The sequence below is a fragment of the Oryctolagus cuniculus genome, chromosome 1 (assembly GCF_964237555.1).
Source record: "Oryctolagus cuniculus chromosome 1, mOryCun1.1, whole genome shotgun sequence".
In the NCBI taxonomy this organism is placed as follows: domain Eukaryota; kingdom Metazoa; phylum Chordata; class Mammalia; order Lagomorpha; family Leporidae; genus Oryctolagus; species Oryctolagus cuniculus.
In genome coordinates this window covers 6605874-6628970 of record NC_091432.1, presented here as the reverse complement: position 1 = coordinate 6628970, position 23097 = coordinate 6605874, and the positions used below count along the sequence as shown (strand labels likewise).

The 23097-nt window shown below is 69.8% G+C and overlaps 2 protein-coding genes and 1 long non-coding RNA gene across 4 annotated transcripts; 1 reads left to right on the top strand and 2 right to left on the bottom strand.

Moving 5' to 3' along the window:
• The first annotated feature begins 34 nt into the window (after positions 1–34).
• On the top strand, positions 35–8215 carry LOC138848569 (uncharacterized). Its single transcript, XR_011386504.1, has 2 exons — positions 35–129; positions 1965–8215. It is a non-coding gene; the product is annotated as an uncharacterized lncRNA (long non-coding RNA).
• On the bottom strand, positions 3612–7894 carry LOC138848568 (collagen, type I, alpha 1a-like). The gene is made up of 3 exons (XM_070068830.1): positions 6900–7894; positions 5436–5617; positions 3612–3741 (listed from the first exon to the last, which is right to left on the bottom strand). Exons 1-2 carry the CDS (start codon positions 7892–7894, stop codon positions 5443–5445), a joined length of 1170 nt encoding a protein of 389 aa, XP_069924931.1. The 3' UTR covers positions 3612–3741; positions 5436–5442.
• On the bottom strand, positions 7865–22959 carry ATG2A (autophagy related 2A). Of its 2 annotated transcripts, none has more exons than XM_070068819.1 (41): positions 22678–22959; positions 21343–21505; positions 21108–21260; positions 20866–20968; positions 20512–20647; positions 20314–20412; positions 20036–20132; positions 19783–19947; positions 19544–19684; positions 19071–19308; positions 18840–18987; positions 18652–18744; positions 18244–18399; positions 17884–18127; positions 17523–17619; positions 17273–17432; positions 16604–16746; positions 16379–16518; positions 16103–16269; positions 15699–15849; positions 15399–15592; positions 15229–15309; positions 14994–15100; positions 14809–14901; positions 14029–14099; positions 13825–13901; positions 13379–13549; positions 13136–13262; positions 12839–13053; positions 12340–12548; positions 12000–12132; positions 10850–11041; positions 10633–10734; positions 10467–10551; positions 10280–10394; positions 10124–10196; positions 9902–9984; positions 9636–9757; positions 9392–9546; positions 8550–8702; positions 7865–8470 (listed from the first exon to the last, which is right to left on the bottom strand). In XM_070068819.1, exons 1-41 carry the CDS (start codon positions 22846–22848, stop codon positions 8237–8239), a joined length of 5757 nt encoding a protein of 1918 aa, XP_069924920.1. In that variant the 5' UTR covers positions 22849–22959; the 3' UTR covers positions 7865–8236. The 2 variants fall into 2 exon arrangements, with proteins under 2 accessions (XP_069924920.1, XP_069924921.1); XM_070068820.1 differs by having other exon boundaries at positions 13385–13549.
• Between the last annotated feature and the right edge of the window lie 138 nt (positions 22960–23097).

Below are 23097 nucleotides of genomic sequence, written 5' to 3'. Positions count from 1 at the left end.
GCCTCCGACCCTCCCGGGGGACCACGCAGGAAGCCGAGGGGGGCGGAGCCCGGCGGGGGAGGTTTGCTGGCCTCTGCCTTTGCGGGACTGAGTGCCCGCTGGACAACAGATGGGCGTTCCTGGAATCAGGTCCGGGCCACAGTAACACTCTGGGGGGGGTGCGGGGGGGGGGTGCTGTTCTCAAAAGAGGACATTGAGGCTCCCAGGCGGGGCCGGCACCGGAGGCCGTGCCAGCTGCTGACCAGGAGCCCCCGGCAGGCCCAGTCCGGACTTCCTGGGGCGGCCTTAGAAGCCAAAGGATATGCGGCCGCCGCCCAGGGCCCCGGCCCACCCCGGAGATGCCGTTTCTGGGCTGGTGCAGGGAGAGCCCGGGGCAGGGATCCTCAATGGGGCGGTTGTTCGCAGGCCTGGACCAGGCCGGGCTGGGCTTGTCCCCCCCCCCCCCCCCGCAGTGCTGTCATTGACCAGCCGTGGCTGTCAGGTCCCCAGAGCCCTGTGTGCTGGGAAGCCCGGCCCCAGAAACGTGGAAACAGAATGTTCCTGGGTTATTTATAAATGGAGCTGGGACCCTGTCGTTGGGCACGGCCGCTTGGCGCTCTCCAAGGACCCGTCTGGCTGCTGGGGCTTGGTGGGCCGGGGGCCAGCCCCCCGCCTGTGGCATCAAGCGTGCGCCCAGGCCTTGGGCTGAGAGACGGTCCCCGTGTTCGGTCTTGTCTTCTCTGTGCGTGTTTGTGGGAAAGTTTTAATGCGAGTGAACTAATTTCACTTTTGGTTTCCCTGCTGTTTCACTCTCTGCCTGGGCCTGGGGCAGATGGAGGGAGGGTCCAGATATTTCCGTCTCTGAAACCATCCCCACCTCTGGCCCGCGCGGCTTCCTCTTCCGTCCACAAACACCTGCACCCCGGCGGGGGGGTGGGCCCTGGGCCAGCAGGGCGGGGGTCCGGCTGCCTCGCAGGGGTCTCCTTCATCCCGTCCCAGCCTGAAAAGTCTTCAAGGTCCCGAAAGGCAACTTCAGAGCCACAGCAACAAAATGGAGCCTCCAGATGCGGCAGACGGGGCGGGCCGAAGAGCCGAAAGCTCACAAGTTTCTCGCTGGGGCTGGGGGGGGGGGGGGGCAGTGCGCGTAAGCGGTTTTGCTGTTGCCATCAGGAGAAGGCCTGGCCAGCAGGTCGGGTTTGACACAAGCCAATGGAGAACTGGGGGGCTCCCTTCCTTTGTGTGGGTGTCCATGGGGTGCTGGGCTCCAGGGGCCCGGCCAGGACACGGCCCAGCTTGCAGACGGTGGTGTCGCGACCTGGGCCGCTTTCAGATCCCAGGAGAGAAAGGGCTGGGGCTGGCGATGGGCAGGGACTTGCTCTGTGCACCCCAGGCTGGACGAGGGGCTGGGCCTTGAACAGGGCACGCTCCAAGCTGTGGCAGATAGGGGGCGTGGGTCAAAGGGCAGCTTGGGGGCCTGGGTTGTACATCCACCAGGGGCGGTGCCCACGGCACCAAGAGCTGTCAGCGAGGCCTCTCTGCACCTGTGGTGGACGCCAGCTGCTGATGGCCGGAGGCGGCCGCATGGCCCCGCCTCAGGCTGAGGACAGACAGGCGCGGTGGGGGTGGGGGGCTCCTTGGCAGGGTCCTGGGGGTCCCTTTCATCCTAACTGAAGCCTGGAAAGACAGATGAGGCCCCTGGGTGTGGCTGCGTGCGTGGCCATGGTCTTAGCCCTAGACTCCAGGCGGGGGTGGCGCCCGGCGGGTCATGTGTGCCCATGTTCTGCTCTGCGGCCTCCGCCTCACCATGGCCTCTCTGCACGGCTCCCTTGGGTCTGGGCTGCCTCACAGCCTGGGGCTGTGTGTCCCCCTCTGCCACTGGGACCCAGCCCAGCCCCTCACACCCACACCTCAGTGAGGGCCAGGACTCAGCCCAAGGCCACCCTCCAGGCCCCTCTGCTGACAGCCCCTCCCTTCCCTTCTCCCAGAATCCAAGTCTGCTCGGCAGCATGGAGTGGCCCTTGGGGGCTCCACGCCGCTGCCACAGACACTGGCTCTGCCAGCTGCCCCTGCGTGTCTACCCTGTGGCCTGGCCGGACAGCAGCGCCTTCTGTTGGCCTGGCCCGACTCTGTCCAGGCTCCACCTGGGAGACCCAGAAGAAGCTCCAGGCTCCTGGCACAGCCCTGGACGCTGCAGTCATTTGGGGAATGAACCAGCAGTGGAAGATCAGTCTCTCTCTCTCTCTCTCTCCCCCCCCCTTCCCTCTCTTTTTGTAACTCTTTCAAATAAATAAAAATGATCTAAAAACCCCAACGAGGTGGGGTGCGACAAGGCTTGGCGTGCGCACACACACAGAGGCCTCAGCCGGGGTGACTTACTCCCCAGGGGAACCACGCGATGGCTGGAGATGTTCCCGGCTGTGCCAACTTGGGAGTCGAGGCCAAGGCTGCTGCTAAGCAGCTGGGGTGCCCGGCGCAGCCCCACAGCCGAGAATGACCCAGCCCCAAGAGCCGGTGGGGCAGAAGTATAGAACCGCTGACACACGCACACTCACGCATGCACTCTCACACACACACATGCACACAGTCTCGCACACACACACCCTGCTGGCAGCGGAGCGTAAGGGCCCAGGGCACAGACCCCAGCGCCGTCGGTTGGGCTCAGGCCTTGCTGACTGTGTGAGCCGCAGCACCCGCCCCCGCCCCCACCCCCAGCTCCCTGAGAGGCTGTTTGAAACGCAGGCGCAGGAGGCAGCTCTTCTATCCACTGGGTCACTCGCCCACGGGAGGGAAGGAGATGGCCTCGCAGCCTGGGGGCCCCACGTCCCGGTCCTCCCTTCTGTCTCCCGCCAAGTGCACTGGGGGAGAGCTGTGGGGGGGAAGGCACCTGGACCGGCTCTCGATGTGGCGTGTAGGTGTTCAAGCGTCTTAACCATGGCCCCGAATGGCTGCCCTTGACTTTTATTTTTTAAAGATTTATTTATTTATTTGAAAGGCAGAAGTTACAGAGAGAGCGAGAATTTCTATCCGTTGGTTCATCCCCAAGCGGTTGCAATAGCCAGGGCTGAGCCAGGAGCCAGGAGCGTCTTCCAGGCCTCCCACGCGGGTGCAGGGCCCAACACTTGGGTTGTCGTCCACTGCCCTCCCAGGCCACAGCAGGGAGCTGGATGGGACGTGGAGCAGCCAGGGCTGCCGCTGGGGTTAGCCAGGCTTAACCAACGCTGCACCACAGTGTTTTGGCCCAGAGATAAATTTATTTCGATGCAAAAAAAAAAAAAATTGTGATGCTCCGTCCACGGCTTTTTCACAGACTGTGCTTTTGAAGCCCCTGCCGTGATGGGGGAGGGGAGGACGAGCCGCGGCCACAGACGGGAGGTGGAAACCAAGTGTTATTTTGTGCAACAGAACGGCGGCCAGCAGGGGTGCAGGTGGAGAACCAGAGCCGCGGCGAGCGCACCGCTGCCTGGGAGCCCGCGTGCGCGGCCGCAAAGGTCAGGATCGCGCGGGACCCCAAGGCCCCCGGGCTCCGCAGGGCCAGGGCTTTCCTCTTCTGCCCCTGCCCGGGCGGCACCGGCCGCAGCTTCCGGGGCGGCTTGGAGGCGGCAGGGAGGGGGCTCGGGGAGCAGCGCGAGGCCCGCGACGCCCCCTGGCGGCGCCCTTCGGCGTCTCGGTCCCGGGCCAAACCCCGACCGCACCCTCCGCCTGCGCCCTTCTCGGTACTCGAAGGAGACGTGTGTCATGCCTAGCAGCGTCCAAGGGCCACACCTGTGCAGGATGACGAAGCCGGGCCTCCCTGAGCATCGTCACTCACCCCTGCGGGCGGCCCTTTCAGTGCGCATTTAATAATCACCTCTCCTGTGCCAGGGTGGGAGGCTAGGGGAGACGCTGCCGATGGCCAGGTGCAAGCCCGCAGGTGGGAGCTGGGGAGTGGGGCAGGAGAGGAAGCAGACTGCAGGGGGGGCAGGCAGGTCGCAAGGGTGCCGAGAGGGACCGGGTGAGACCCAGCGAGACCTGCAGAGGCCGAGTCAGGGTCTGCCCGGTCCCGAGCTAACGCATGGCGTCCGCGAGCCGAGGCCCGACAGCACCCCGCGGGGCAGAGTCCAGCGCCCCACCAGCGCCCGCGTATGGCCGATGCCTGCCATGGGTGGGAAGCCAGGCCAGCAGGATGAGTAAGTCGTGGACTTTGTGCCCCAGGAGTCCAGGCCAGCACGAGGATAAGATAAGTGCCCTGGGCTCCTTAGCTCCTCCGGAACAAGATAGGCAGGGCGGGGCCCCAGAGCCGCCTATAGAGCAGGTCCTACAGGCTCATGGGCGACACCGGGCGCGGAGGCTGGTGCTGACGGGCAGCCGGGACCGGGGGCGAGAGCCGCCCGCAGGAGGCCCAAGAGCCGGCGGCTTAGGGACCAGAGTGGGGGCCAGACAGCGTCGCCCGCAGCGCCAGCCTGAGCGCTCCAATCTGCCGTGTGGCTGTAGTGAACGCTCACCGCTCCCTGAGCCTGTGTCTGCCAGGCAACAGCCACCCTACAGGTTGCCTGCAGCGCTCCAAGCGATGGCCGCGAGCGGCTCGGGGAGGGCTGGGGACCCAGGTGCTGCATTGAGTGACCGGGACTTCATTCTCAGGCCTCTGCTGCTGCTGCTTTTTATTTTTATTATTATTTTTAATTGAGAGGCAGAGAGAAGAGAGAGAGAGAGAGACAGACAGCAGAGCCCCCATCCGCTGGTTACTCCTGCAATAGCTCCACCTCCCATGTGGGTGGCAGGGACCCGACTACTTGGGCTGTCACGGCTGCCTCCCAGGGTCTCCACCAGCAGGAAGCTGGGATTGGGGGCGGAGCTGGGGTCTGACCCCAGGCACTCGGATGAGCGACACGGGCATTCGTGGCCATAGAATCTTACTCAAATGAGAAATCTCTCCAGAACCACACCGTGAAGGCTAGGGCAGGGGTGCGACTGTTGCAGGCGGGAGAGGGGGGAGGGCAGGGCCCTTAGATGCTACTGCCCCCACCCAACGGTGCTCATTAGAGTCCCGGGGGCTGGGGGAACCGCTCCACCGGTCACAGCAAGGCGGGGGGAGCCGGAGCCAAGGCAGGGCTGCAGGGAGATGAGGCTGGCGGGAGAGGGAGGGCATGGCCCAGGAGGCGGGGGGCCCTGTGCTCAGCAGAGGCTGTGGCATGAAAACCGTGGCTCCCTGGGCTGCGGTGGGTGCAGGATGCAGGCTCGCTGCCTGCCCGGCAGACACTCCTGGCCGGCTGGGGCTGAGCTCCCTGGGAATGGGAACGGTGGGACCCGGAGCCCAGAACGGTGGTGGCGCCCAGGGGGTGCAGTGCTCTGGGGTAGCACAGCGTGCTGGGATCCAGGAAGGCCCGGCCTGAGGTGGAGGAGCGGAACCTGGACCACGCAGGGCACCTGCCCCACCCCGCCCCGGCAGGTGCTGGCGGCCGGCATTGAGGCGAACATACCTGTGACCTATGGAATTGGCAGCCAGAGGGGAGACGGAGCACTGGCTGTCAATTCATAGGTCAGAGCCCTGTGCACTCGGTCTCGGCGATCCGCGACAGCCTGCCCGCGCCTGGCTACGAAGTCCCCGCCGCTGCCTCTTCTCCGTGGGTACCGGCGCCCGCCCCGGATAACAGCAGCCCCACTGGAAAGACGGGCATTCCACATGGAGTTGCTGTTACAGGGGGTGGGAGCCAACCGGAGGCCTGGGGTCTCGCCGCGGAGGGATCGGGGGTCCCCGCAGCCCGCTCAGCCGGGGCCCCGGGTTCTGGTGGCCCCAGGTCCACGTCTTCCTTCGGAGGTTCCTTATCGTGCAGGGCCCACCCCTGGCGCCCGTGTGGTGCCCAGGCTCCTTCCTGGGCGAAGTCCAAGTTCAACCCCAAATCTGCCTCATAAAAGCCGGGAGTGGCTCCGATTTACAACCCGGGCAGCCTTTGCCCACCGACACCCACGCCCTCCGTCCCTGGGGCCTTTCGTTTCCGCCTGGAGCGCGGGCCCAGCCTCAGGCTTGGCCACCAGGGCCTGCGCCCTCTGCCCTCTGCCCACCCTCCTGGCTGCTGTCACGGAGCCGAGGGGCCGGAGCAGCTGCCAGTCTCCAGGGGCTCCCAGTGCCTCGGGGTGGGGGACAGAGGAGAGGGAGGCAGAGGGGCTAAGGGAGGAAGGAGGCGCGGAGCAGCAGCGAGGTGGGGGAGCTGGGAGAGACGCCGACACCCACACTGCTGTGGGAAGACCCAGCCCCACGGCCTGGGGGCCGGGGGACCTGGAACAGGTGGCTTAACCTCTCGGAGCCGCTGCGGGTTCCTCCCACGTGAACCGGGCCACCTTCGAGCCTGGGGTCTGGCCAGGGAGCACCTCCCTGCAATGTGCTCTCGGCCCCTCCCAGCCAGGCTGACCCCAGGGGCTCGGGTGACAGGCGCCAGCTGGCATTTTGGAGAAGGGAACTTTCAGGGTGGACTTGGGCCGTGCTCCCCTCCGTTGCTGGTGGACACGGGCCCAGAGAGGCAGAGGAGGCTGCGGTGGGCCACTGACAGGGCTCTGGGATCCCTGGAACCCTGGCGACCTCCCTGAAATGGCGTCCTCCCTCTTGGGGTGCAGGGGGTGGGGGCTCCCCGGGCAGGATGAGCCTGCAGAGACCACGCAGGTAACCCAGCCCCCTCCCACACAGGCCAGCGAGACCAGCGGCGGGCCCTGTGGGGGTCCCAGTGCCCGTGGGGTGCCCCCGGCTCCCCGGAGCTGCACGGCTCTGAAAGCCGATGCTCTGCCCTCCTCGGGCCACGCGTGGAAACCGAGGCACACCGCAGGAAGGCGCTTGCCTGGGGCCCTTCCTTTGTCCCTCAGGCCTAGTGACCCCGCAGGAAGGCGTCTGGGCTCGGGCCACCCTGGGGCAGCGGGGGCTGCAGGGGTGCCAGCCGTGGGAAGTGCCTTACCTGGTGCCTGGCTGGCCTTCGGGGCACAGGAGGAAGTGGGGACCCAGAGGGCCCGGCGCCTTTTGAGCCGTTGACCCAGCCCCTGGCGGGTTAATGATTACCCCACTCTGAGTCAATCCCAATCTGAGTATGGTTCGAAGGGCAGGGAACCCTGGACTGTGCCCCGGCAGGCGGGGGCAGGTCCAGGAAGCACCACGCTGGGGCCCCGCTGCCCCTCCTGGTGGCCTCAGGCCCCAGCCGGGCCACTGAGTCACACTCAGCCAAGTACCCTGGTGACCAGGACCCCAGGGTCCCCGGCGAAGCTCCCGCCTGCTCCCAGCGCCCTGGGGACACCTTGGCCAACCCAGCAAGCTGAGGGCTCCTCCATAGGCCTCTGGTTCCCCACAGCTGCTAGTGAGGACTGGAGTGGGGAGGCGTGACGCGCGTTTCCCCAGGCTGTGGGCAAGTGCTGGTCGGGACAGCACTGTCCCCCGGCTGCTTCCCCTTCTGGGCCCAGAGCTGGGACCCCAGGGCACAGGTCTGATCACCCCCAAAAGCCTCCTGCTGGGGATGTCGGGGACAGTGACCCAGGCCCCGGAGTCTCGAGTGACACTCCTGCTCTCTGGGCCAGCAGGCAGGGGCCACCAGGAGGGACAAGACCCGGAGGCCCAGGCAGAGTCACCCTGGTGTCCCCGGGGGTGAGGCCTCTCCTGAACCTTGTGGGAACGTGAGCAGGCAGGGTGGCTCCAAGGGCCACTGCTCCCTCCCCCGCCACGCTGAGCTGGTCTCTCAGGAGGGGTCAGGGTGCCAGCCCCCCCCCCCCCAAGTGGCAAGACAGGGCCCGGGGCTGGGGAAGTGCAGGGTGGGTGGACAGCGGGAGCCGGTGGCGACCCCTGGTGGCGACAGCGAGGAGCGGACCGAGGCAGGATCTGGTAGGAGGCCGGGGCTAACAGGGACCCCACAGAGACACGGGGTCTGCGAGGGGCTGGCGGTGGGCGCGGTTTATTCCACTTCATGCAGACACCGACCCACACGCTCAAGGAGCGTAAAAATACACTGAACCACACGGTGTCTGTCCCCTGCCTCCCCCGAGACACGGAACGACATTTGGCTGAGTGGGGTCAGGTCCAAGAGTCCGGAAGCGCCCGTCCTGGGACGGGCGGCGGCGTGGGCCCGGCCGGCGGGGCAGGCCCAAGGAAAGTGCAGGCAGGCTGAGGCCGCAGGGCAGGGCCCCGGCCTCGCGGCGAACTGGCAACGGGGGCCAGGCAGGCCCTTCACAGTGGCGTCCCCTGAAGGGTCCAGGCCTAGCCTGGGGTGGGTCACGGCCCCCCGCCCCCGGGTCCCGGGCGCCCCTCGGCTCAGTCCTGGGCCTCGGAGCGCCACTTGAGGGCGTGGTGCTTGTGGGCGTCGGGGAGGATCTGGTTGCGCATGCCCCCCAGCAGGCTGGACGTGGCCTCCGTGGCCACGATGAGCGGCTTCACCACGGTCGGCGGCAGCTGGCGGATCACGCCCCCCACAGCGCCCGTCAGCCCCTTCTGCTCGTGGCCCCGCGACGCCACGTCACAGATGGTCTGAGCCGTGTCCAGGATGCCCTGTGGGGGTCAGAGGTCAGCGCAGGCTCCGTGGGAGGGGCGGGTGGGGGTCATCGCGAGCGGGGCCGGGCTTCCTCACCTCCCGAACCGTGTCGTAGGCCTTGGCCACGCCCTCCCGCAGGTCGGCAGGCTGCTGGCCTCTGCGCAGCCTGCGGGCAGAGCGTTTGCCCTGTAGGGAGCGGGAGACGGGTGCCGCCGGGGACAGGATGTCGTACACGGTCTCCGCCGTGGCCTGAGAGAGCGCAGCGTGAGGAGCTGGTCTGGGCACTCCCGTCGGCCCCCTGGCCAGCGCAGGGACGCCCCACGCCCCTGCCCCTCCCGCGACTCCCACAGCTCAGGCTGGAGAAACTGAGGCCGGCAGATGACTGGAGGGGCTTCCCTAAAGGGTCCTCAAGCCCAAACCCTCCTCCGCTGACCGCCTCACACAAGCAGGCTCCACTCGGGCTGTGTGCCACCTGCCGCCCTGCTCCTCCCGGCCTCCGGGCCCCAGAGGCAGCGGCTGCAGAGGCCCCGTGGCCCACCGGTGAGCCCCTCTGCGCCCTGCCCCACATCTCACCCAATGCTGCGCTCTCCAACCCAACCCAGGCCCTCTGACACCCCGCCCTCCACCCCATGAGGCCTGAGCCTACAACCGCCAAGGCCGCGGTCACCCTCCCTACTGCCCGGCTCTGCCTGCAGCGGCTGGCAGAGGTCAGCTCCTGGCTCCGGGGGTCCCCCTGGGACTAGCAGGGCTCATGGCCTCAGTGAGCCAGGGCCAGCCTTCGGGTCTCTGTGAGCACAGCCCCCCCCTCCGTAAGACCTGCTGTGCGCATGCCCACATGGTGGGCTGTGGCGGCCTGGGCGGGGCAGCCACTCCCTGGGGGTCTTGAGGCCAGACCTGCCCTGGGGCGGGAGGGGGCGGGCCGGAGCCCTGGCTCTCACCTGGATGGCCTGCACCAGCCGGTTGCTAAGCTCCAGGGCAGCGGAGGCTGTGGAGGAGCCGAAGGAGGCAGCCCCCCGCTGCAGCCCCCGCATGAGGCGCCCGTCCTTCCTGTACTGCTCAATGGGCAGCCACAGCAGGTCCCGGAACCCTTGGACTGGGGCGGGGGGGGGGTCGAGGCGGTCAGGAGGCTCAGGCCGCCCCGCGCGGTTCCAGGCCCGCCTCCCCACCCCCAGGGGCACTCACAGAGCTGGACGACCGAGTGCATGGGGCCCACGCCGCCCAGCAGGCCGGGCAGCTGGTTCTTGCGGATGTCCTGCAGCCACTCGTTGAGAGCATAGCCCAGTACCTTGTCCACACCCAGGAGCCTGGCGGGGAAGAGGTGAGGGAGGCGGGGGCGGAGGGCGTGGGGCGCCTGCCCTGGGCCTCCCAGCTGTGTACGCGGCGAGGGGCGCTGTGCCGCCCCACGGGGGGGAGGTGGGGGTGGGGGCAGGCGGGGCCCGGGGGCTCACCCGTGCCGGCAGCACAGCCGCTTGAGCTTCAGTTCCGAGCAGTTGAGCTGCGCCAGGCCGATGAGGAGGCCAGCGAAGGTGCCCTGGGGGGGGGGTCAGGCTTACGGGATGGCACAGGCGGGGGACCGGCCAGCCCACAGAGCCGCTGGACACGAGTGGCGGCTGCACGGAGGCCCTGAGCAGCACGGGGACCCCACGGGCCCCCCCCACGGCCACCCTTACCACTTGGTCCACGGTGACGTGCTTGCCGTGGTAATCCAGCCAGATGGGCACCTCCGATGTGAAGCGGAACTCCCTGGGTGGGTGGGAGGGGAGGGTGGGTCTTGGTCGCCGCCCCTGAGCCCCGCAGCCTGGCCCGGCCCGCACCCGCAGCCCTACCTGAAGTAGACGGGCTGCCGCTCTGCCGAGGGGGAGCTGGAGCTGGGCCCACCCGCCGCGGCCTCCGGCTGCCCTTCCTGGGGGCTGCTGGTTCGGACTCGCGTCTCAGGGTGAGCTGGGGGGGGAGGCCATGGAGTGAGGGTGGGGTCGGGGGGCCGGCCCCTCCCTCACTGGCCCAGCCTCTCACCCTCCGCAGAGCTCTCCCCTGGGACCATGGGGTTGATGCCAGCTGCCAGACTGGTGAAGAAGTCCTTGAGGAAGAAGAGGGCGTCCTGCAGGGACAGGTGGGACGCGGTCAGCCTCGCAGGCCCGAGACGGCCGGGGCCCCCTGGGCTCTCCCCGCGCCCACTCACCTGGTCCACGTTCAGCCGCAGGGGCATCAGGGAGACGCGGAGGCAGCACTCGGGCCCGCCCACGGCGGTGGTGGGGGCCACGTGCAACGCTTTGATGGTCAGCTGGGGACAAAGGGCCAGCACTGGGTGCCCACGGGGCCCTGGGCCTCTCCCCCGCCGAGTGCCCGTCAGCCCTGCCCCCGCCCCCGCGGCTCCGCCCAGCCCCACGCAGGCCTACCATGTTGGAGTGCGCGCGCCGCGGCATGCGCTCGCTGGTGTGCAGGTACAGGAACTTGTTGATCTGGGAGGAGGCGAGCCGGTCCCGGACCTCCAGCTCCTGCACGATGAACACCTGGCGCGACAGCGGCCGCTCCTCCAGCTCCGGGCCGGGGGCCGGCTCCGCTGGGTACACCTCGTGCTGGAAGCTCACCTGTGGCGGGGGGCAGGCACCGGGAGGAGGGAAGGGCCGGCCCTGGCTCCCAGCTGCCTTCCTGTCCCCGCTCCATCTCGGCCGCACGTGGGCTGCAGCCTTGCGGCCCCGCCGTGGCCACCCCACCAGCCCTGTGGGCTTCACGTGGCCATGCCAAGCCCTTCACTGCCTCCCTGGGAGCCGCCGCCCCAGCCCCACGGCCTTCCTCTGGCCGAGTGGCTGCTGCCTCCAACCCCGCCAGCAGCCAAAACTTCTCCCAGCTCCCCCCAGTACCTCCACGAGCGGCCTCACCCCTCCCCACGTCCCTCACGGACCCCGTCCTCCCCCCATCACTGTCTACACAGGCAGAACCCTGGGCCTCTTCTGGAGCGCCTCGGCCTGGCAGGGCCTTGCACCCCGAGGGGGGGCGGGCTGGCTCCCCTGCACCCCCCGCCCTGTCTCCCTGCGCAGCCACGGGCTCCCCGGCATGTCCCCCTGGTCCATGGTGCTCGGCCGTCACCAGGCCCCAGAGCACTGGCTGGGGGCTGCTCTGAGTGGGAGCACCCTCCGCGAGAGTCCCAGGCCTGGCTGTTTCTCACCCACGCCACCCAGGGCAGGACTCCGATCTCTCCACTCCCGCCCCCAGACGCTCCTGTCTCACTCTAGCTGGAACCGGAAGGAGCGAGTCCTGAGGACGCCTGGCTTGGCCTCCTCCCTCCCTCGCTCAGCTGCTGGGGGGGGGGGCAGGGGTGCTCCCTGCTCGCAGCCTCGCGGGCCCCCTCTTCCGGAGACCCTCTCCTGCTTGCCGCCTCACTTCCTCGCCCCCCACCTTGCTCTGCCCCAGCGTCCCCCATTCTGCCTGCCCCCCCAACCACGAAGGCATGGGTTTTACCTGTGTGGCTCCCTGCCACCAGCACCTGGGGGCTGCCCCGGGGAGGGGGTGGGGGGGCAGAACGGGCACTCGGCGCCCCCCACTCACCTTGCTGAGCTGGATCTCCATGAGGACCTGGTGCTGCCGCCCGCTGCCCCCCTGCGTCCGCCACGTGTTCTGGGGCCGGTTGGGGCCGGAACAGCGGGAAGGGGAGCCCCGGCCTGGGAGGCCAACTCTCGCCCTGGGAAGGGGGCGGGGAACAGTTCCTCAGTGGAACCCCTTCCCAAGCCCCTCAGGGCAGGCCCACCCACCTCAGGACAGACACCCCCTCCCAGCTCTTGGCGGGAGGCGGGGCCGGGGAGGAGAGTGAGGCCCGCAAGGGGTGTGAGGGCTCCAAGTCGGGGCCGGACACAGCCCCCTCCCGCTGCCCCCGCCCCTCGCCCCTCACCTGTGGCCAGGGTGGGGGCCGAAGTCCCGGCCCCCGTAGAGGTGCCAGACGAGCGAGACCTCGCGGAGCACCACGCGGCTGCTGGGCACGGGGAAGTGGGCGGGGGCCCGCAGCAGGTCCGTGCTGCCCAGCGGCCGCGAGAAGTGTCCGTCCTGTATGACGATGGGGCCTGGGTGCAGCTGTGTCACCACAGGCTCCCCGTCTCGAGGCTGCCGGGAGCAAGAGGCTGAGAGGCGTGGCACGGAGGCGGCCCCAGCCCCGGTCTCCCGGCCTCACGACTGCCTCCCTTCCTTCTCCCCATCTGACAACAGATGGCCGCCCTGGGCCACCATCCCCAGAGCCCATGTCGCAGGGACGTCCAGGGGGGCGGGTGCCATCGATTCAGCCGCAGCCCCTGCGGCCGAGGGCTGCCTGCCTGCTCTGCTCCCTCCCCCCACGCCCCACCTCAGGCAATCCACCTGCTGGCTCTCGGCCCGCCCAGCCCCGCCCTGCCGCGCACCGGGATGCCCAGGCCAGGGGCGTCCAGGATGCAGAACTCGTCGCTGTCCAGCGTGTCTGCTTCCCCCTCCTCTTCCTTTTCCTCTTCCTTCGCCTCGGACCGGGCCCCTACGCTGCCAGCAGGGCCCCCGGCAGGAGGCGAAGGGGGCTGGGCCCCACTCCGTTCACCTGGGAACAGGTAGACGGAGACGGGAGAGGCCTGAGGGAGCGGGCCACCTATGGGAGAGAGACAGGCCGGTCTGGGGACGTGCCCGCTGCGGCACTTGCTGCGTCGGCTGTCCCCGGCGCGTCCCCACACCTGAGGGCTGGGCCAGCTCCCGCAGGCTCCGCTCAGTGTCCAGGAGGGCGTCGGCCAGGTCCCGCTGGTTGATGAGGGCCGTCTCCACCGGGGGGCAGGCGGGCAGGGAGGCGGGGCTCTCCGAGAGCTGGGCCAGGCAGAGGAGCGGGCAGTGAGCGCGCAGGGCGGGCGGCCCCGGGGCTCCCCCAACCCCAGGCCCGAGGGGCCTGGCCGGGCTCCGGCAGCCTGCGTGGCCAGGCTCACCTGTACCTTCTGGCCGGCGATCTCCGTGGGGCTGGGGGGCCGGGGCGGGGGGTGCAGGTCGCCCGCGCCCAGTACGTACTGCAGCAGGTTGACCAGCAGGGCGCAGGAGTCGGCACAGCTGTGCAGGTGCAGCACGTTGTTGGAGCAGCGCAGCTCGAACAGCGGCTGGCTCTGCGGGCGGCAGGGCAGGGCCACGTCAGCGCAGCCCCGCTGTCCTCCCTGGCCTGGTCAGCTTGCCCCGGAGCCCACTGAGCAGACGGGTCACCCAAGGCGGTGGCTCCACCCCTGCCTCCGCCCCCCGCCCAGGGAGCTGAGTCCTGTCCCCTGCTCGGCACTGCCCTCTGGTGGCGGGGCCGAGACCCTGCATCCGCAGAGAAGGGCAAGGGCGGAACTGCAGGCTGGGTGCGGGCGGGCAGCAGGACCCGGGCCCTGGGACCCCCACTCACCAGTTTGCCCTCGGTGCTCCCCTTCCAGGTTTTGATCACAAGCTCCAGGAGGTCGACACCCAGGACACAGACGTAATCTGGAGCAGAAAGCTCGGGAAGGTTCCTCTCGGCTCCTCCCCACCCCCGCCCCTCCCCGCGAGGACTTGGCACGTGCTGGGGCCGCGGCCCCTCAGCAGGGAGCGCGCCCGGGCCGGCCGTGCCCACCTCGCCGCAGATCCAGGGTCTCCACCTCGCACTTGTCGGACAGGAACAAGGCCGAGTCGTCCAGAATGAACCTGGCGGGGGGGGCAGCGGGGTCGCGGGCTCGCCTCTCTGGGCTCAGTTTCCATGGGTGCGGGGGTGGGACAGTGGGGTCGCGGGCTTGCCTCTCTGGGCTCAGCTTCCATGGGTGCGGGGTCGCGGGCTCGCCTCTCTGGGCTCAGTTTCCATGGGTGCGGGGGGGGGGGGGGAAGGGGCCTGGCCGCCCAGCCCACGGGCGCCACTTCAGTGGGGCGGCGCTTAGGGCTCCCCCAGCACTTCCAGCCCCACCACCCCACTGGGGCCTCGCTGAAGCCACTCATGGTGTCCAGCCCGTCCGGCCCAGGTCCTGAGCGAGCCACGCCTCTCTCTGGTCTCGTCTACGCAGCCACGCACGGGTCTATACCGCGCGCCTTGGAAGCACACTGCTGGACACCCAGGCAGTTTTGTGTGTGGTTTCTGGGGACGCTGTGCTCTGACATCCCCACTTCTCCGACCTTATTCTCGCACCTGAGTCACCACTGCACGGCGCCCTCCGGTGGGGGGGGCTCCGTCAGTTACGGGGTGACCACACGAGGGCACCGTCACAGCGGGGACCTGGGTCCATCCCTCTCACCCCGACAGTCTCGGGACACCCCGCGAGGGGGACTGCCAGAGAGGCAGCGAACCGGCCCAGGCTCTGACCTCAGGCCGGCCGGGCCTCCAGGGCGGTGGGAGTTCTAGGGCTGGGCCCGGCGGCCTGCTCACCTGAGCAGGAAGGTGGACGTGTCCATGATGATGTTGCTGGACAGGGTGAAGGTCTCCGCGGTGACGAGGACTCGCACGGGGAGGTAGAGCGGCCTGGGGATCACACTCGGGCTGGGGCGGGCTCCCCACTGCCGTGGGCAGGCCCCTTCCGCCCAGCCCCCCGCCTGCCCACCCGGCCCGGGTACCTGTAGTCCACGGCACAGGAGAACAGGTGTGTGTGCAGGACGGTGATGACCGTGGGGGGCAGGTAGCCCAGCACGGGGTCGTCAAGCACGTCTAGGAACTCCAGCAGCTGGGGAGGCCGGGCGGGCGGTGAGGGCGTCTCCTCTGGGCCTGCCCCCACTGGCTGTCCACCACGGCCCAGCCCAAGCTCCAGACCTGCTCGCCCTCGGGGGGACTGCCCCGGCTGTGCCGGCTCACCTGGGCGTGCCAGCTCTGTTCAGGCAAGGCCATGTAGTGGCGCAGGGTGGCTCTGTGCAGCCGCAGCGTCACCAGGAACTCCTGGGGGTGGGGGTGCCATCAGCACAGTGGGGACCCCCACCCCTCCAGACGCGGGGATGGCGGCCGGCGGCAAGCAGAGGAAGCCGTACCTTGATGTTCCTGTGCGGGTCCAGGTGGATACGCACGGCAGCGGACAGCATGTGCGGGCCCCGGCCCTGGCGGCCCGAGACGCCCTGCTCAGTCACGCCTTCTTCCGAGGGGTAGATGGTGGGGGCTAGCCGGGCCGGCGGGGGGCAGCTGGGCAGCTCCAGGTGACTGGGCAGCACGTAGTCGTCCACGGCCGCTGGGGAGGGAGCTGGTGAGCCCGTGCCAAGCAACTGGCTACGCACGCTGCCCCAGGTGCGCCGGGGGTCCCTGCTGGCAGCCGCCCCCACCCCCAGCCCTCACACCTCGGTGGTACAGGGTGGCCTTCTCAGCTTCCAGGCAGAAATAGCCGAGTCCAGGCTGGCCCCGGTACTGGGAGACGCTGAAGACGGTGCCCTGCTCCACGTCCAGCACCAGCTCCCCGTGCACGGCCTCCAGCCGCCCGCCACCCTCGTCCTGCGGACAGCGCGGCTCCACCAGGGTCCTCGGCAGCTCGCACCCCCTCGGGAGAGGCACTGCTGGGGGCCCTGGTGGTCGGGGTCAGCTCCAGCTTCTCCCACAGGCTAGGCACCGGGCGCTCTGGGCGGCAGCGCTCGCCCCTTTGTCCAGAGGGGGAACCTCGTCCCGGCCCCGCCCGCCTCCCGGGGGCCGCCCTACGCGCATCCTGCTGGGTGCCATGGGTGGTGGGCACCCGCCCCGCTGCCCTCACCTTGGCCTCGCAGAGCGCTGTGATCCGACCCTTCAGCACCGTCACCAGGGTGGACAGGGTGCTCTGGGAAAGAGCAGAGCTCGAGGGCTCGGCGGCCGGCGGCTGCTGGGGGGCGCCCGATGCCCCCACGGAGAAGAAGGGGGCGTCTTCATCATCTGAGTCCGAGTCTGGGGTGAGACCACGGCAGCGGCTGGACGGGAGGCCCGGGGAGGCTGGCCCGGCCCTCCCGGCTGCAGGGCCCTCTCGGCGGCGGCGCGGTGCCGGCCGCCCACATACCCAGCTTGAAGGCGGACTTGCACATTTTGAAGCTGTCGTGCGGCAGGGAAGAGGGGCTGGGGCGGCCGGGCGGCTGGGCGGTGGGGCCGGCGGCGGGCAGCAGGTCCGCGGGCTCCCACAGGAGCAGGTCGTTGTTGATCCTGCGGCGGGCGGGTGGGCAGAGGGCAGAGGTGAGCGGGGCCGGGGCGCGGCCCGGACACGGCCCCGCCTGCCCCGCGTCTCCACCTGTTGTAGATGCTCTCGTAGACCTCCTTGCTGGGCAGGAAGATGTGGGCGCTGGGCAGGGTCACTTCCAGGGTGCAGCGGGACAGCGCCAGGGTCCGAGTCTGGAATGTCCGCATCTCCTCGGGGTCTCCGGGAATCACCATCTGCACGGGGCGGCCGGTGAGAGGCTCAGCGGGCGGAGCGCCGCTGAGACACCTGCGTGGGCCCCGAGTCCCGCCCACCATCACCCCTGGGCACCCTTCTCGGGCCCGGGTCTCCAGCCTCCCGCCTGTGACTGCCTTCAGTCCCCAACAGGCCTGAGACAGAGGCTGCAGTGCCTGCTGTCCAGCGAGAGAGCCTGTCGCGTAGGTAACTGCTCAGGGTGACACAGCCGCCAAGTGGCAGAGCCTGGATTCGAACCCGGGCAGTCTGGGGCCACAGGTCAGGCCTGGGTGCTCCTCACTCAGCCCCCATCGCCTTCAGCCCAGGAGGACCCAGGTCCCAGGGTTGCGCCCACCCTAGGAGCCGGAAAGGAGGGGACCCACCTCCCCCACTGGCCGGAAGTAACTGGAGACGAGGTCGTCCCAGGTGGAGTCCCCTAGGCAGTGCTGCCCGCCTGGCCCGCAGCCGCACCCACGGCACAGGCTGGCAGGCGCTGGGGGTGCGGGGAGAGTGGGGGCCGGGCCTCACCTCCTCCGTCTCGTACATGGTCCTCTTGGAGGAGAAGGGTGAGGGCTCGGGCTCCTGCAGCTCGCAGGGGCTCTCCGTGGACAGTTCCAGGTCCTCTCCCTTCTGTGTGGCCACCTCCCACTGCGCGCTGCTGGCCTGGGGGTTCAGGGTCAGCACTACCCTGCCGGGCACAGGTCTGTCACTGGCCGGAGGGCCCCTGTGCCTGGCGCCCCACCGGCCTCCTGCGGCCCCTCCCAGAGCCCCCGCTTACTGGGGCAGGAAGTACTTCTGCCCAGTGCTCTCGGGGTCCAGGGCTTTGGAGACTCGGAGACAGGAGACAGGAGGCTTCTCGCCGTCTTCGTACACACCTGGAGGGGCAGAGCGGGGAGGGGTCGTCACTGCCGCCTCTCCCAGATGTCCCCCAGCGCCGGCTGTCAGCCCCGGCCACCCCACACCCACATTCTACTACGGCACAGGCACGAAGGGTCCCCTCTGCCCGCTGCCCAGGGACAGGCAATGCTCGGTGCCCTGCACAGCTGTCAAGGACCCGTGCCAGGGTCTGGTCTGACTGTGCCCCAGCCCCCTCCTCCCAAGGCCCAGACCCCCCAGACGCTGTCCCCCGGGGCTCTCACCATGCAGGTCGGAGCAGGTGAGCTCCAGGTGGGTGGGGGCTGGGGGCCCGGGCCCGCTGCTAAGCTCTGATCGGAACTGGGGCTCACTCAGCTCCAGCCGCAGCTGCTCAGCCCGCACGGCCCGGCCTGCCCAGGGGTCGCGCTCGGGCCGCAGGTCGGCGATGGGGAAGCGCAGCCGCAGCGTGGCCCGGGGCGCCGCCAGCCGAAATACGGTCTGCTGCTCGGTCATCGGCGGGGACTCTGTCTGTGGGGGGGCAGGGGTCAGAGTGCCACCAGCGACCCTCCGTCTGTGGTCAACAGCCAGGGCCTCCACGCCTGCTCTCCCCCCGCCCCCGGTGCGGCCCCCGCTGGGCTGCTCACCAGGAGGCCGGCAGGCGGCTCAGGGGGCGTGGTGGCCAGGCGCAGCAGGGCAGCAAGCCGGTCCAGGGCCCCAAGCTCCACGTCCGCTTGGAAGTCATCCAGGTCCAAGGCCAGCTCTGAGTGGCAATGGCAGGCAACTGAGCGCCGGGGTCGGCTCTGGGGGCGAGGGCGCTTGGGTCAGAGGGGCCGTGTCGTGTGGTGGTCCAGGCAGATGGCACGGGGCTCCCCGCGGCAAAACAAAACCTGGAGCCCTCCCAGTCAATGAGAGGGGAACTCGGGCAGAAGACCCTGGAGGGGGCGCAGGGGGAGGGGCAGGGGCAGAGGAGAAGCTGGCGGAGGCCTGGGTAGGGCCAAGGCAACACGGGACGCCACCAACAGCCACCAGGTCTGGCACGGAGGGCGGGTTACCTTGGGCACACGGCGCAGGGTCTGGGTGTGGCGGAGGTGGGCGGAAGGCCGAGCTGAGGCCTGGGAGCTCAGGTTACTGGGAAAACTCAGGATCTGGGATGGGAGGTGGGTGGGGGGTGAACAAGAGTCAGGCCAGGATGCCAGGCCCGGGTGCCCCCCCCCCGCGCCGCCGCAGGCTCTGCCCTCACCTCCGTGTACTCGGGCTCCGAGGCGCCCCTGGGCCAGAGACACTCCAGCACCTCCAGCTGCCCGAAGTGCACCTCCGTGCTGCTGGTCCGCCGGCCTCGGCCGCCCGTGCGCAGCTCCCAGGACAGCTGCACCGCCGCGCCCGTCAGCCTGCGAGGAGCGCGCCGCGCAGGCGTCAGTAGGTGGCCTGGGGGCTCCCGTCGCCCGCTGCGGGCCCTGCCTCGGGCACATACCGCACGTGGCTGCAGGGACAGGCTCTCTGGAAGCGGGGCCGCAGGTGGTGGAAGTCGCGGGAGCCGATAGGCCCCTCCTTGGCGACGTCAAACTCGGCAAAGAAGCGGGCAGCGAGGTCAGGTGGGCCAGGAGACGGGGCGGACGTCTGCTGCAGGGTCAAGGTCAGGCCCCCCAAAGTCATCTTCAGCAGCGAGTCAGGGCGCAGGGTGTCCGGGAGGGGCGTGGGGGCCGCCTTGCCTGAGGGGACACAGGGGCTTCGCTGGGGGATCGCACTCCCGGGTGGCCCCAGGCAGAGGGAGGGGTGGCCCAGGACCGGGCTTGTGTGGCTCTCGGTGGGCGGGGAAGACAGAGTGGCCCCGTGTGCCAGGCCCTCCCCCCGCCTCAGCTCCACCCTCCAAGGACGCCAGCCCGGTGCCTGGCCCACAGCGAGTCTCAGCACTGGGCGCAGCCCCGCCCAGGGGGCCCGACTCACCAGCTCGGGGGGCCTGGGTAGAGGCCCGGCGGGAGCCCACGCGGCTGTGCAGCGAGGAGCCCAGGTCCACGTCCGAGAGCGAGAGCTCCGACACGGCCGAGGCCACGCTGCTGGTGAGGCCCGCCATGGAGAAGAAGAGGTCTGGGGACCAGGCGGGCGGCGTCAGGGCAGCCAGGTGGGCCCCGCCTCTCGCACCCACCCTCGCTCCCTCTCTGCCCCAGGCCTGGCCCCGCACCCACCGGTGCTGTCCAGGTTCAGAAGGGGGTTGGAAAGGGGGTCTGGGCTGAGGGGCTCCGCCGCGGCGCCCGCCTGCAGCTGCTGGTTCAGGTCCTGTTCGATCAGCCACAGGTCTTCGGCGCCCAGGGGCCGGCTCTTGTTCAGCTTGTCAGCCAGGCCTTCGGGGTCTGCGGGGGGGGGGGGCACACGTCAGCCCAGCCTGGCCAGCCCTCCCCCCAGCCCTCCCCCCCCCCCCGGGCTGCCCCGAGGCCTCACCTGGGAGGCTCACGGCGCTGAGCAGTTCCTGAAGCTGTTGGAGCTGCTGTGGGGTCAGCAGCAGGTGCAGGGAGCCCAGCTGTCCCGCCACCTCCAACTACGGGGCAGGGGGCAGCGTGGAGCCGACGCTCGCACCCTGGCCCCGGAGCTGCCCCCACCCCCACCGACCCACACCCTGGGGCAGCAACAGGCCACTTGCCGGGCCACCCCCCTCCCCGACACCCGCTCTGGGCTGGAGATGGGGCGCAACCCTCCCCCCCGGGGGCCCGGGGACCTACCTTGGGGCCCGGGAAGGCTTCGTTCTGTTTTAGCTTCACCACGAGTTCCATGTACCCTGAGCAGCTGCCGATCTGCAGGGGGGGCTCCGGAGGTTCTTCCTGGGAGGTGAGGACACAGGATGTGGAGCGGTCAGAAGGGACAGCAGGGCCCCCAGGGAGCCAAGGACAAGGCGGCCGCAGGAATCCCAGGGGGCCCACCTGGGGCGGGAGCTCCTCCAAGTGCAGGCGGACGCCGGCCAGCTGCAGCAGCTTGTGCAGGAAGGCGGGCGGCTGGTGCACGTCCACCGGCGGCGCCTGGCTCGGGTCTCGCACGGCCTCGTCACAGTAGTCCAGTCTGCGGAGCGCAGGCTCAGCCTCCGCCCCGGCCGCCCCAGGCCTGGAGCCTGCCCTGCCGAGCTGCCCCTCATACCCAGGCCACCCTGGGCCTCCAGGTCTGGCTTCCTCGGCCCTTGGCTGGCCGCAGACGCCAGTCCAGGGTCATAACAAACCCCCACGGCCACCCAGGCTGGGCTGGGGGCACGGCCAGAGCCCTTGAGCGGCTCCCACCCCTACCTCTGCACGTGGACCTCCACGGCCACGCCTGGCTCCCCGTCGCCCGGCGAGTGCTCCACTCTCACGACCGTGTCCAGGAAGGTCACCTTGATCCTCCGCAGCACTTTGGGGGGGGTCTCAGGTCAGGAGGAGCAGCAATGGGAGATGCCGTTTCCCTCCTGGGTAGCAGGTGGTCCTGATGCTGCCTGGGCCCCATCCCGCAGGCCATGGAGGGGCAGGGGGCTGGGGAGGGGCCCGCTCACCAGTCTCGATGGTCTGGGCAAACATCTCCAGCCCCTCCAGCGGCTGCGGCGGCTCCGAGGGCTCCGGCATCCCGGCCCGCATACACTCCTGGGCCAGCTGCAGGCTGGTGGTCATGCAGGAAGCCCAGCTCTGGGAGTCCGCAGGCCCTGGCCCTACAGGGAGGGAGCGGGTCTCAGGGCAAGCAGGCTCCGTGGGCTCCTGGGGCCCACTCCGCCGGGCCCGTCCCGGCCTCACCTGGGCTCTGGCGGGGCTGCAGGGTGAGCTGGAGGCCGGACACGCGCACCGTGCAGTGGTCGGTGAGCAGGGCGGCCCAGGGCACGGCCACCTCGATGGAGCCCACGAAGCCTTCCACCAGCTCCAGTGGCGACTCCATGGACTCCAGCACCTCGTTCACAGACTGCAAGCAGGCAGGGGACAAGGCCAGCTCAGCCGAGCCCAGCCTTCGGTCTGCTGGCTGCCCTGGCCTCGTGTGGTCGCCCCGCCTGGCCAGGCGGAGGAGGGAGAGCCGAGGCGGAGGAGGGAGAGCCCAGGCGGAGGAGGGAGGTGGAGGGCGCGGACGGGGGCGTGCCCCAGCCGTGGGCGTGATGGGCAGGGAGGACTGGCAGAGGGTCGCAGTGCCCAGTGGCCTGGGAGTGACGCCCAGGAGCGGCGCCCACAGGACCCTCAGCCTCAGAGCCGTGGTGCAGCCGAGGCCCTGGCTGCCGCGGTCTGGGGCTCCTTGCAGCCCACCTGCCTCCCCCCTGCGACCCCAGGCGCTCTGGGCGGGAGCACCAGAGAGACGGCCTCTGTACCACACCTGTCAGATCCGGTGACCAGGCACAGGCAGAGCGAGAGGACCAAGGCCTGGCCACCCTCTAGTTGTGGACCCCCCTGTGCCAGCCAGAAGACAGGCAGGCCAGTGCCCCACGCCCTCTCCTGCCGCCCTGCACGGCAGTCAGGAGCCGGGGCCTCTCACTGCTCCTGGCCGGGTCAGCTGAGCTGTGAGTCAGGGCCCCTGGCCGCCCCCAGCCTCAGCCGGACTCCCCCCAGCTCTGGGTAGGGACACTGACTCCCAAGCCCCTCCCCCAAACACCCCTGGTCCTCCCGCGCTCCCCAAACAGGAAGTCGGTAGCCCTCGCACGCCGCCGTGTTGATCAACACGGGGCTGACGCTGTTGTTGACATCCACATCCGGAGGCGAACCCCGCCCACCGGCCAGGGCCCGGAGGTCAGGAGGTCAAGTTTTCCACAGGTGCCCTGGCCGGGTCTCTGGACCCCCGCCAGCCCGCCCGGGCCGAGCCTGGGTCCCGGCTCTGGGGGGTCCCCGACTCGCCCGACAAACTCGACGGGATGATGCTGGCGGCCTCCAGACGAGGGACACCCCTCCCCGGCTCCGCTTCCCCCGGGCGGTGGGGACGCGGACCCCTCCCCGGCTCCGCTTCCCCCGGGCGGTGGGGACGCGGACCCCTTCCCGCTCCGAAGCGACCACCAGGGTGCCTGCTCCCCCGGCCCGGCCCGGCCCGTTCGCGGGTCCGGTCGCGGCGACCCTCCCGCCCTCCGCACCTGCCCGGGCTCCGGCCTGGCTCCTCACCCAGATCTCCAGGTGGATGTCCCGGAGGGCAACGCTGCCCTTGTAGAGATCCAGGCTGAGCTGGTCCAGGCTGAGGTGCTCCTGGAAGAAGTGGCCCAGGTAGTGGTGCAGCAAGTAGCGGCAGACCCGCTCTTTCACACAGTTCGACCATGGCCACAGCCATCGTGACATCTCGGAGACCGCCGGGCCCGGGCCGCCTCCGCTCGCCGCCCGCCGGTGATCCCCGTCCGGCGGCGCTGTTCACTGGAGCCCCCGGCTCGCCCCGCCGCTTCTCTCAGCACCAGGCCGCGCCCCCGGACGCTCGGCCACGCCCCCCAAGCTCGCTGCCATTGGCCATGGCAAAGGGCGAGGGCCGCTGATTGGCCTTGGCGGGGGTGGGACTTTCGGGAGTGAAAAAGGGACTGGGCTCCCGGCATGATA